General features: G+C 31.2%; 1 protein-coding gene across 10 annotated transcripts in view; it reads left to right on the top strand.

The window, feature by feature from the left end:
- The window catches only part of LOC116775529 (ryanodine receptor), an 84306-nt gene that overhangs the window by 31581 nt on the left and 39099 nt on the right, over window positions 1-13626 (top strand). For 7 of the 10 annotated variants that reach the window (XM_061525034.1, XM_061525037.1, XM_061525039.1 and 4 more), the window contains 31 exons: window positions 5-141; window positions 720-845; window positions 1338-1455; window positions 1614-1755; window positions 1988-2056; window positions 2396-2541; window positions 2825-2968; window positions 3231-3405; window positions 3682-3879; window positions 4436-4541; window positions 4860-4971; window positions 5491-5631; window positions 5909-6046; window positions 6544-6696; window positions 7062-7177; window positions 7410-7584; window positions 7785-7888; window positions 8160-8293; window positions 8635-8724; window positions 8860-8984; window positions 9373-9555; window positions 9837-9884; window positions 10053-10170; window positions 10716-10930; window positions 11113-11260; window positions 11601-11795; window positions 11986-12117; window positions 12203-12332; window positions 12423-12571; window positions 12696-12844; window positions 13198-13360. In XM_061525034.1, coding sequence (XP_061381018.1) covers window positions 5-141; window positions 720-845; window positions 1338-1455; window positions 1614-1755; window positions 1988-2056; window positions 2396-2541; window positions 2825-2968; window positions 3231-3405; window positions 3682-3879; window positions 4436-4541; window positions 4860-4971; window positions 5491-5631; window positions 5909-6046; window positions 6544-6696; window positions 7062-7177; window positions 7410-7584; window positions 7785-7888; window positions 8160-8293; window positions 8635-8724; window positions 8860-8984; window positions 9373-9555; window positions 9837-9884; window positions 10053-10170; window positions 10716-10930; window positions 11113-11260; window positions 11601-11795; window positions 11986-12117; window positions 12203-12332; window positions 12423-12571; window positions 12696-12844; window positions 13198-13360 — 4279 coding nt within the window. The remainder of the gene's footprint in view (window positions 1-4; window positions 142-719; window positions 846-1337; window positions 1456-1613; window positions 1756-1987; window positions 2057-2395; window positions 2542-2824; window positions 2969-3230; window positions 3406-3681; window positions 3880-4435; window positions 4542-4859; window positions 4972-5490; window positions 5632-5908; window positions 6047-6543; window positions 6697-7061; window positions 7178-7409; window positions 7585-7784; window positions 7889-8159; window positions 8294-8634; window positions 8725-8859; window positions 8985-9372; window positions 9556-9836; window positions 9885-10052; window positions 10171-10715; window positions 10931-11112; window positions 11261-11600; window positions 11796-11985; window positions 12118-12202; window positions 12333-12422; window positions 12572-12695; window positions 12845-13197; window positions 13361-13626) is intronic. The other 3 variants (XM_061525036.1, XM_061525035.1, XM_061525038.1) reach the window with 2 other exon arrangements.

Raw genomic sequence — 13626 nt, 5'->3', positions numbered from 1 at the left:
CCAGTGAATCTGAGAAAGCGCGTCGTTGGGTGGAAATAAAAGAAAGACAACAGATTCTCATGAAAGAGGCTACAGAGGCTCAAATGCCAGCTCATATCGACCAAATTATGAGAAGCGGGTTTACTATGAACGACATTAGAGGTATTTACAATATAACGATGTATAAAAATATAAATAAAATAATAGGAAATATTTTAAGACTCAATTTCACCGATTTTGAAGGTAGTTTTATAAAAATACAACTATGTGCTTCCTGTCCATTACGGAAATTGTTACTAACAACTAATTGGTTAATCATAGGTCAATGATAACTAAGTTTCAAAGTCTCCTATTATCTATTTTATTTCAAAAAGTATTTTAATATATATTGACCTTTGACACATACGTTTTTTTTCCATTTCTGTTCTAGACTGCGATCAAAGAATCTAGAAAGTAGTAAAATTATCTCTAACATTAAATCTTTTTGAGCCGAAATAAACAGGAAAAATTGCTTTCAATTAGGAGTTTGATTTTTATATTTCAATAACTTCGTCGGTGAACATGGGCCGCATTGTAAATAGTGTAAACCAGTACCCGTGTGTACAGAATTCAAATTGAAGGAATCTTTACTTTGGATCAAATTGACTAATCAATGAAAGTGTAGCGTAGTTACTTAACTGAAAATTATTGTAAATGCTTTCTATATGTCCTTGCACGCTGTGTTACCCTGTTTATTCAAGGTCTGCATTATGATGAAAACCAAGAAGAAATGCCATCTTCGAAAGTAAAACGACAACCTCCGAGACCTCCCAGAAAAGGGTCCATACCCCGCGAACCTAATGTACAGAATTACAATTTGCAACCAGGTTCAAAATTATATTTGCTAACTTTGTTGAACCTAACTTTGTGAAACCTTTCTAACTTACATGTGTCGCAAAAATCTCTCCTTTCCTTTTCTTCTAATAATCGCTACCGTAATTTCTCATATCCTCTACTAATCTGTCTCCTAGGATATCGTCACAAATTGATATAATGGAAAAAAATATCTCACATACTAGAAATATCTAGTACTTTCCTGTTCTTATGCTTTAACTTTTTTTAGAACATTTGTCATTACTTATTCATTTTTTAACTTAATTTTTTATAACTTTAAAAAAGTATTCTGAAGTCTAGATTAATAGTAAATGGCATCAAAATACATTATGCTCTGTTATACACACTTGACGATAACAACTGGATTTAAAACTGAACAGTTGGATAACAAAAACATTAAGTTGTCGATTGCCGTCTATCAATGTCATCTTAACCAAAACACAATATTTATAAATATATGAAAAATGTTAATTTTACAATTACAGGAACGGTAAATGGAATGCATAGATCCACAAGTGAAGCGGAAATGGCTAAGTACGAACTTAATGTCCAGAACTTGCCAGAAGACAAGAAAGCAGATAAACGAGGCAGATCTCCTTTCAAGTAAGATATATTTTCAAGCGAAATAATGTAGTTCAGTATCGCAAGATATTTACTTGACATTTTCGAAATGTAATGAACCATCAGAATAATTCTTTAAGACAACTTATTCTTATTATTTTTATCATACAGTTTTTAGAATAAAAAATCCCGCCTTACAGATTCTTCCGCAGCAAACGTGGTGAGAGTGGAGAAAGGGGGAAATCTGGCAAATCCAAGACACCTGATCCATTTACTGAAACAGAAGTCTCACCGGATAGAGGTGGCATGAGACGGCCAAATCCACAAATACGCATTTCACAAGTAATGTGTAACATTTGTAATTTTAATTAAGAGCAATATCATAAAGCCCTGTTTTATTCTGACTCCAAATCCCCTTTAAATACATCTGAACATTAATGGTTTTTTTTTTGTTTTGGTCCATATTAATAGTAAACATTAGATATCAGTATTTTTTCCCTCCATTGTAGTTTTTCCCATGTTTTATTATCCAATTTTAACCTATATTTTGTTTGATGTTTTACTTTCTCCTAAGGCAAATCAAAGATACACTCAAGGTAGACCTAGTCGACCAAACATTTACGGAAGCCAAACTGGCTTGAATGTAAGTCTGCAAAGAAGTGTTTTGCGTGTTATTTCTTTTACAATTTATTGTCAATAAATGTTACACATTTTATTTTTACTTAATCTGCTTTTACTTAAAAAAATTACTATTAACAAAAGTTCTGTCTATTATTATTCTGTAAAACTATAACTCTTTAAAAATATCTGTTTACTCAATAGGAATTTTAACTTTTAGTTAGAAGAATTTTTTCGTTTTCTTTAATAGGTGGAAAAAATGATTAACAATAAAATAACGTATCAATATAATCTTCTCCTTTCTTTTTCATTTGTCCAGATTTCTTTGACATAACATAGTACATAACCTAATAAAATTTTCCAGACAAATTTAGCAGTATCGACACCGCCACAGGAGCGTAAGCAAATGACGTCAGCAACACTCAGTGCGGCGGCCACAGAGACCGTTGGAAATGAGATCTTTGATGCTGATTGTTTGAAACTTATCAATGAATACTTTTATGGAGTCAGGTATAGAGATGGTTGAGTTTTATTGTTTTATTTAAATCTGGTAAGCGCCATTTTAAAATTTATTAAATAATTCATATAATTTCTTCTTACAGTCTAATCAGCTGCATTTGTATTTACGAGAAATATGTTTTAAATAAAAATATGTATTTTCTTTAGTAGATAACTAAATAACAAAATTTAAATATGATTATTATTTGTTTTTTGATTGATATTTAAGCTGTACTGTATATAAATAAGTGCTTAAAATAAACAAAAAAAATTTAAAAGTCTCTATTATTGCCAGAATCTTCCCTGGTCAAGATCCCACCCACGTGTATATCGGCTGGGTGACAACTCAATATCATCTGCACTCGAAGGACTTCAACCAGAACAAGGTCACCAAATCGTCAGTCATCATCACTGATGATTACGACCGGGTTATTGAAAGGTAAGTCCACTTAATAGATAAATTGATTGACTATTTGGATAGCATTCTATATTTAATTTAGAATTCATAGAAATGAGACCAGTTCTAACCACTAGGTTGGCCATTAGTTTATTTATCATTTTTCTTCTAAAGCTTTTCATTCATAAACCAGACCTGGACAAGTATCGTGCATCATACATATTTTCTAGTTAGAAACCTGACAACTATCGTACAAACTGTTAGTGCTGCGACATAATTCATATTTTTTATTTAAATTCTTCAGCGTAAATCGTCAGTCTTGCTACATGGTGCGTGCTGATGAATTATATAATGAAGTTATGGCGGAAGCTACTGCTAAAGGAGCGTCTCAGGGCATGTTTATCGGATGTTCTGTGGACACTTCCACAGGCACCGTTTCATTTACTTGTGAGGGAAAGGATACTAGCATCAAGTTTAAGGTGATTTATTTTTAATTATATTTTTGGGCGCTTTTTGAAAAAGCCTAATTTACATTACTCTTGATTTTTTAAGCATTATTTTGAAGTAAGAATGCCAACCAATTGAGTATTAAAAGACAACTGCAAAAAAATCTTGACTTTTCCTTTTTTGGGAATCAGTTTGACTTATATGCAAAATATTTGCAATAACAATATAAGACCTCAAATATGTGTAAATTGATAACGCTATAATTTATGTAATTTTATAATGTTTATCATCAAAACACTCTGTTTTAGATGGAAACTGAGACAAAACTCTTCCCAGCCATATTCGTTGAAGCGACGTCGAAGGAGATTCTCCAAATCGAGCTCGGCAGATCATCAACAAGTCTTCCACTCAGTGCTGCTGTTCTTCCAACAAGCGACAAACATGTGAACCCACAGTTCCCCCCAAGACTTAAAGTTCAATGCTTGAAACCACACCAGTGGGCTAGAGTAAGTATTTTATAAATAGATTTAATTTTTATTTATTTATTTATTTAATCGATACACCACAGTATTTGAAATATAGCACTTAAAACAAGAATACGATAAAATGACAGATAAAATTTGAAACACTTAATAGGTATATACAGCATTAATAGTTACGTTAGCCTCCATTAACAATTTTTTTAACAATACTCTATTTAATAAATACTACAGACTGCAATATAACACGCTTATTAATTGTTTAACATTTAAACAATTAGCAAAAAAAAAATGAAGTAAAAAAAAAAAATAACTAACAATAATTACAAACAATGACAATATAAGATTTTTTGAGATAATACCATAATTTACAAAGTTCTAATATTAAGTAGAATATAACAAACTAAATATAAGAGTAAAGATACCACAATCACAATAAAGCTCCCAGCATTTTTAACATATCAATAAAGCAAAATTTATATTATATTGTCTCTATAAGGTATTTTTCTCTATTATATTGTTTTGCTTTTAATTTGATAAGTACGTAACAAAAAAGTTGACTTAATAATTACTATCTGTTTAGGTACCAAACCAGTTCCTTCAAGTACACGCGTTGAAGTTGTCAGATATCCGTGGTTGGTCGATGCTCTGTGAGGATGCGGTGTCAATGCTAGCCTTGCATATACCCGGTTTGTAAATTTTTCACTCACAAACGATGCCAGAATTGGTGGTTTTAAAATCAAACGCTATCTAATATTACAAAAAGACCTCCTTAATTGTTAGGAGAAGGATAAAAATTTTCAATCTCTTACAAAAAAAAGTCACGTCACGTATTTACTTACCTTTATTTATAGCAAATTATAAAAATATTGTGGAAACAAAAGATACACAGTGTACCTAATAATAATATTAATGCTATGGACATGGCAACAAATTAACTTTAGCAAATATAAGTTTTCTTACAAAAATATTCCATAGCAATCTAATAATTAGTGTCATTCTTGCAGAGGAAGATCGTTGCATAGATATTCTAGAGTTGATAGAAATGGACAAGCTATTAAGTTTCCATTCACACACTCTCACTCTATACGCCGCTTTATGTTACCAAAGTAATTACAGGTAAGTCTTATGATATTTTGAATTATAATTATAACTAAAGTTTCATTATAAGTACCAAGAGGCGTATTTAAATTACCCCAAAATTCAAAGGCTACTTATATTAATTGTACAATTAATGCTATCTTAATGTACTCGTAATATTTGTTTAAGACCGCCTAGGTATGTTCTATTCTATAGTATTGCGATTCTGAACCAAGCTGTTGCTTTTTATGTAACATAAGGATTGTTAAAATTAAATTATTTAATAAAATTATAAATTATTTACTTACTAAAATATCAGAATCTCATATTTTCCAAGTATCCGTTTTACATTGACGTCTACTTTATGTAAGTCTAAGAGGGTATTTTTGTCAAAATAATCCCTAGATATTTTTGACGAATATCTACTGCTTATCTCAATAGTTTTGAAATGTAATTTAGTGATGCATAGAAAAGTAATAATAATATTAACGTAATTCCTGAGTGTTAACATTATTTATATTATTTATCTAACATTCAAATTTAAAAAAATGTACACAGAGCTGCCCACGCGTTATGTCAACATGTGGATCAAAAGCAATTATTGTATGCTATACAATCACAGTACATGTCGGGTCCGTTACGCCAAGGCTTCTATGACTTGTTGATAGCTCTGCATCTGGAGTCGCATGCAACCACCATGTAAGGCTTTAATATTATTATTTTCTTTCTCTTATTCTCTTGATTACTATCGTGACGGGAAATATACATTTTTTTGTATTAAATGAATTGACTTTATATCGAAAAGAATAGAAAAATAATGTCATTCTTATTCTTAGCATCAAGACAAGTGTAAGTATTTCTGAAACATACTTGAAATTTAGAATGAAAATGAGCAACATTGACGTACCTTAATACATACATGGGACAATTGAATAAAAAAAACTATAATTACTATAATACCTTATATTTATTTCAGGGAAGCGTGCAAAAATGAGTTTGTAATACCTCTAGGGCCAGAACTTAAAGCGCTCTATGACGAGCCTGAAATGAAACACAGCCTTCGTTCACTACAAACCGAAAGTGTTCGACCTATGATGCAAATGACTGATATTGCGTATGTAGATATTTTTAATTCAATTTATTTTAATATTTTTCTTGACACTTTTAATAAATTTACATGTTGCTATATGTAATATAATTATTTTGCTTTATATTACTTTAGTTTGCTATGTAATTATTTTGCTTTTGTCCATAGTTAAGCAGATAAGCATTTTTTTAATTATTCGAGTAACATAATTTAAATTTAACACAGGTTATATAACCAAAAATGTCTAAACTTGTCTTATCAAAAATGAACGTGTTTTTATATACTTATTCACGCCCTTAATTATTTTCTTCTGGATTAAAATTTTATTAAGCATCGAAAATGGGTTTTCCCTTGCATTTTTCTGTAGCAATTTCTGATAGATATTCTACATTAAACTTGTCACAATCGAGGATTTATATAACAGTGGTTTACGTGCTATCGCGTTAACAAACCAACTAACAACAATTTCATATTTATAATATTAGTAAGGATAATGAGATTAGTAAAGATTCTCTTGTCCCCAGTGAAAGTATATCTGACATCAGTAATTTATACTCTCCGTTATTCCCGCTGGAGGTTGTCCGCGAGTTTGTGATGACGGCCTTGGCTGAGGCAGTTGAGACCAACCAGGTCCACAACAGAGATCCAGTGGGCGGAAGCAATGAAAACCTCTTTTTGTCCGTATATTGCCTTTACATCCAACCATACTTTTCAGAAATATCAAAAATTATTTAAAATTTTATTTATGTATCAGTTCAAAGGAAATTTTACATATTTTGGTGATAAAGCATGCTGCAGATTTTTATGTTGTGTATATACTATATTGAAAACTTCATAGTTTTTTCAAATTTGTTTACTTTTTTCAATGAAAAAGAATATTATACTGAAATATAGAACATACATTAATTAATGATATCCTTTGATTTTTTTTTTAATTATCGTTATAATATTTTACTACAATTTTTATTCATAAATCATTCAATATAAATATTTTTTTGCCTTTATCTATGGATATATTATTAAAATTTTTATTTATTAATAGGCCCCTCATTAAACTGGTGGATAGACTTCTACTAGTCGGCATGATGAGAGATGAGGACGTTGAAAAACTCCTCATCATGATCAATCCAGAAACATGGGATCCCACATTCGATAAAGGTTTCAATATAATAACTCCATTTTACTTATTTTATCAAAATATTCATAAACTTAGAGTGGCTCTACTGACACCGTCAGTGCAGGCTATTCTCAAGGCCGTGAGTTTCATTTCACTTTATGTGCCGACATGAATTTTGTTCTTATTAAGTTTAAATCATACATTTAAGAAACTCACAATAGAGGGATTCTTAGATTTAAATATGCTTAAAATACGACATAACTTTGCTTTCAGAAGGGAAGGATGAGCACAGAAAAGGTCTCCTCCATATGAAAATGGCAGAAGGTGCTAAACTACAGATGTGTTACTTATTACAACATCTCAACGACATCCAACTAAGACACAGAGTGGAATCCATTATTGCGTTTGCTCATGACTTCGTCGGCGATTTGCAGACTGACCAATTGAGGTAAGAAAAAATATTTAATATCTCTAATAGCTATAAATTTAAAAAAAATACTTGTTAAAAGTATAACAAAGTCTTTTTAAAATTAAATATTTACATGACACTATTTAAGTGGCTTAGCATATAAAATTATATAATATGTGACTACGTTTTCATAAATATAAAGTGCTAAAATTTTTCTAACAAATTTATTTATTTGACAGGCGTTATACTGAGATCAAGCAATCAGATCTTCCAAGCGCAGTGGCTGCCAAGAAAACGAGAGAATTCCGTTGTCCACCCCGAGAACAAATGAATGCTATATTGAGTACGTTAATTATTAATGGTTATATCTAACGAAAATTACATTTCATCAAAGCACAAACAATTTGTATGAGTTTTTGTTAGTGCTGGCCACAGACGTTTGTATATTTATATAAAATATATTTCTTTTTTAAGGTTATTAAAGCTGATTGTAGGTCTTAAACATCGGAAAATATAAAATTTTTTGAGATATTCTAAACAAATTATGTTATATTTATATACATATATTACTTGTTGACTTCATTCCGTCTACTAAAAACCTATTTCCTACTAAGGTTTCAAACATATGGAAGACGATGACCCTGAGAATTGTCCTTGTGGTGAAGAGTTGATCACTCGTATGAACGAGTTCCATGAAAGCCTGATGACGCACGTGTCCTTGAACGCTTTACAGGAACCGGACGGTGATGTAAGTTAATAATAAAACGCATGTATGATTGGATATAGATGCTATTTTGTTGATTTTATTGACATAGATTTTTGTACAAACACAAACAAAAATGATACTTGAAAATTTTAATTAGTACACTTGTTTCTTCCCTACTCTAAATATCTTGGGCTAAGAAGTTTCTCTTAGATTTAGTTGAAACCTGAAAGCGGTGCTTTTAGGATTAGATTTAACCTGAGTCACTTTGCGTGCAAGTTGAGTTATTTAGTTCATCCTACACTTCAATACGTCATACACCCACAATTAGAATCCACACAATATAAACTAGCATGCGGTTTTAATTAGAAAGTTTCAATACGTAGGAAGCTTCGGAACCACAAACAAAACCAGGTGCCTTTGGGAAACTCTACAATATTATCAATACTGTAAAAGAATTGGAAGAGGAACAAAAGGTAAGTAGTTTTCCGCATACAAGATTTGGATATGATATTTCAATTATAATTTGCTATGTATTCTAATATAATTAATATAAAACGTGTGGTCTTTTAAAGAAACACCAATATTAAACTTATGTAATCATGACACAGGCGATAGAAGAACCACCGAAGAAGTCGCCAGAAGAAAAGTTCCGAAAGGTGTTGATACAGACGATAGTCAACTGGGCTGAAGAATCTCAGATAGAGACACCGAAACTTGTGAGAGAGATGTTCAGGTACAAAAACCATTAGAAAACAATAATTACACATATGAGGTTAACTTCATATAGTTTATTCGCTCGTTTCGTTCGTTCACATAGTTGGTATAGTTTTTTTTGTTTGTTTTTGCATACCCAATCAAATATACAACAGAATAAACCGATATTTTAAAATGTGTATGCTTTATATTACTTTATATCCAAATATAAGCCTCATCTACAAATAACAGTGTTATTACTAATTACACAGAATAACTTTAAAATGTTGTTGTCATTCTGTCATAAGCGTAAAAATCGGTTGAATAGTTTTTTTAGCTATGGCTATTTCTATAGCATCATTATTATCTATGCTTTTTCAATGGCTCCAAAATTATCAATTTTGCAATGATCATTTTATTTAACGCAGCCTTCTAGTACGTCAATACGACGCAATAGGAGAACTTATACGTGCATTGGAGAAGACATACGTCATCAACGCTAAGACGAAATTAGATGTGGCTGAGATGTGGGTTGGATTAAGTCAGATCAGAGCCTTACTTCCGGTACAAATGAGCCAGGAGGAAGAGGAACTTATGAGGAAGAGGCTGTGGTAAGTGGACATGAAATGCTTTGTGAATTACTGTTATCTTAGTTATTTTTGGATTAAGTTTAGTAGATTTTTTTGAGTTTGTCATATTATACGATAACAATTAAAATTAAAGCATAATCTATCAATTAAATTCTTTAATAATGACTTTGATACAGGCCAAGACTAAGAGTGCATATCTAATTTAAAAAACACCTTTTGTAAAGCTAAACAATATTATTAAAGCATAAAAACTCCTTAGTAGAAAAAAAATCGTATTGATATATTTTTTTCTTGTCATTCAGGAAACTTGTCAACAATCACACATTCTTCCAACATCCTGATTTGATAAGGTAATTAAAAAAGTTTTGTCCAATTCATTTATTTACAGAAAATTGCAAACAAATCCAACAATAATGTTTTTTTTTTTAAATTATTTCATACTCCTTTACCATAAACTCAAGAAATTTAATATTTATAAATTATAATATAAATGCTATTCATGCTATATATTACACTAGAGTTCTTCGTGTGCATGAGAACGTAATGGCAGTGATGATGAATACCCTCGGGCGACGTGCGCAGGCGCAGTCTGACGCGCCAGCCGGCGCCACACCTTCCCCAGAAGACAAAGAAAAGGTAAAAAGCATAACATTAATAAAACAGACTTTCTAAAAAGTTGTTCTAGTACGGTTAATTGGAATTTTAGATGAAAGGAACTTTTATTTATAATATTTTGAATAAGGAACTATAAATAAAACTGGAATTCGAAGGTATTTAATACTTTAGACAGCTAAAAGGAAGTTTTATTAAAATTTTTGTATGATTTCAATTAACAGAAATTCTAAGACATGTGGCTGTGATAATACAAATAAAAACCACAACTTTAAAGTTTTAACAATGATCTTATAAAATAAAGTTATTTTGCTCTTTAAAGTGATTGTATGATAATTCTATGATATTTTTTTTTTTAATAATTCGACGCTGTAGGGCGCATTTGAAGGATGAAAGCGAGTATGTTAACCGAGTTCAAAATGCTCATAAAATGTGTGTAATAACTCGAATTGATGTTTGAAAAAGTTAATTGTAAATCTTAATTTACTATTTATAACTTGATAATTGAATTCTCATCAATTTATTTAAATTAAAATTCGACCAAAAATTTACAATTTCTTTTATTACAGGATACATCTCATGAAATGGTAGTCGCGTGTTGTCGTTTCCTCTGCTACTTCTGTAGGACTGGTCGTCAAAATCAGAAGGCTATGTTTGATCATTTCGATTTCCTGCTAGAAAACTCCAATATTCTTCTATCCAGACCATCCCTTAGAGGATCTACACCACTTGATGTTGCATACTCTAGTTTGATGGAAAACACTGAGTTGGCTTTGGCTTTACGGTGAGAAATTTATTTAATTAAATAAAAAGTAACATTAACATACTGGTTTTTGGAAAAGGTGAAAAAGTAGCAATTAAGAAAGTTTATTAAATACTTAATTTTGTATAATATATCTATATACTGATATTCGTTTTAAAAATAATCTCAAATAAAATGTATGAAAAACCAATTTAAAATTACAGAGAGCACTACTTAGAGAAAATAGCCGTGTATCTCTCTCGTTGTGGCCTTCAGAGTAATTCAGAGCTCATAGAAAAAGGCTACCCTGACCTTGGATGGGATCCAGTAGAGGGAGAAAGATATCTAGACTTCCTTAGATTCTGTGTCTGGGTAAGTTTGTACAGAAAACTGGTCTTCATAGAAACTTTAAGAAATAACTAATTAATATTAACGATACAAATATGAAAAATGTTTAACGTATAACTACTAGTCGTATTAAATACACATTCTAATATATTGGAGAAATCGCAATCCTAAAACAAAAATTAACAAATAATCAACTTTCAAACAAACATTAGTCATAATTAAGGAAAAAAAAAAGACTTGTAAGTTACTGAATATAGACAACTCTTCCAACTATAACATATTCATCGTAATTCACAAATTATGGGTATTTATAGAAGTTACTTCACGCAATATAATAACTACTATATATTTCTTTCTTTTAAAGGTAAATGGTGAAAGCGTAGAAGAAAATGCTAATCTAGTCATTAGGCTCTTGATCCGAAGACCTGAATGCCTTGGACCAGCTCTACGAGGTGAAGGTGAAGGCCTATTGAAAGCTATCGTCGACGCCAACAAAATGAGTGAGAGGATCGCTGATAGAAGAAAACTCAGAGAGATGGAAGAAGGCGGCGATATTAGTGTTAGTTACGTTTTTTATTATAACATCTGTTGTGCAATACAAAAAGCGAGTAATTAAGTCATAATTGGTTTTGAAAAAGTGTTCAGAAAGATTTTTTTTCGTTTAATGTTTTAAATAATGGCCAGTACTACATGAAACGTGTGCTTGGAATATAAATAAAATTTTTTTCATTATTTTTATTTATTATCAGTTCAGCCATCCCCTCCCTCAATCTGAAGATGATGAAGATTATATTGACACTGGAGCCGCTATTTTGAACTTCTATTGTACACTGGTTGACCTCCTGGGAAGGTGTGCCCCTGATGCTGCTGTCATAGCTCTTGTAAGTATTCACATATTATAAAGAATCTAACAAAACATCAATTATGAGAAAAGAATTGATTTTTATTTATTTATATATAAAACAGGGTAAGAATGAATCACTCCGAGCCCGAGCCATTCTTCGATCGTTGGTACCACTCGAAGACCTTCAAGGAGTACTCAGCCTTCGATTTACTCTCAACAACCCCGCTGCTGGAGAGGAAAGGCCCAAGTCTGGTCAGTAATATATATTTCTTATCTATTATTGTATATATTATACATAAAATTGTACTTTAAGAATATGCGTATGTATTTGTCATGTTCCAGATATGCCATCGGGTTTAATACCTGGTCACAAACAGAGTGTTGGTTTGTTCTTGGAGCGGGTGTACGGTATCGAAACTCAGGAGTTGTTCTATCGATTATTAGAAGAAGCTTTCTTACCGGACTTACGAGCTGCGACTATGTTGGATAGGGTGAGATTTTTAATTTTGTGGTAAATACGAAGTAATTTTGATAGTGAAAAAACATAATTATAACAAAATAAATGGTAGGCGTCTTTTGTTTTAATGTTCATCTCGAGTTATTTTTTTTTTCAAGAACGATGGGTGTGAGTCGGACATGGCACTGTCTATGAATCGCTACATCGGTAACTCCATTCTGCCGCTTCTTATCAAACACGCGAACTTCTACAACGAGGCTGAGAATTACGCTAGCTTGTTGGACGCTACTTTACACACCGTTTATAGGTAACGTTTTATAAAACGAATTATTTATTTGTCCCTACTCCTAATAAATAAAAAACGACCTGACCAATGAATTTTTTTGAATAAATCCTAAATAAAATGATCAAAGATTTGAAGAAAAAAATTGTAACTTTTACATCATTGTAAATTTAAAAAACTAATTTCTGCTTTATCTTAAAAAAAAATATTCGCCTACTTCAAATTTTACGTCTTACTTTAAGATCTAAAATTAAAAATCATAACTGTGTATTCGAAATTCTTAGTTGTATACTTTTCATATTTAATATATTTCTTTTACATATTGAGAAATATGTTATTATAATACGATATAATATAAGTGTGTTCGTTTCAATCAGGTTATCCAAAAACCGGATGCTTACCAAGGGTCAACGTGAAGCGGTTTCAGATTTCCTTGTAGCATTAACAGCGGCCATGCAACCTTCTATGTTGCTGAAACTTTTGAGAAAACTCACTGTTGATGTGTCCAGATTATCAGAATACACAACTGTTGCGCTACGGGTACGACTAATATATATATCATATTTTCACATACAGAGTCTATTACGATTTTCTCTTAACATCTCTATCCTTAGACTCTAAAATCATAAAATTACACAACATAAGCAGTATGACGGTAGAATCATTCAAATCTACACTATAAACTTCTCACCTTTATTAATGCGAGTAAAAGCAATTGTAATTTTTATACTATTCAAGTCTTAATAATGTGTTATTTCACTGCCTATAACTAATTCGAAAACAAAACGTTTCTTGCCACATCAATA

The sequence above is a fragment of the Danaus plexippus genome, chromosome 27 (genome assembly GCF_018135715.1).
Source record: "Danaus plexippus chromosome 27, MEX_DaPlex, whole genome shotgun sequence".
Classification (NCBI taxonomy): domain Eukaryota; kingdom Metazoa; phylum Arthropoda; class Insecta; order Lepidoptera; family Nymphalidae; genus Danaus; species Danaus plexippus.
This window is presented reverse-complemented; position numbering and strand designations above follow the sequence as displayed.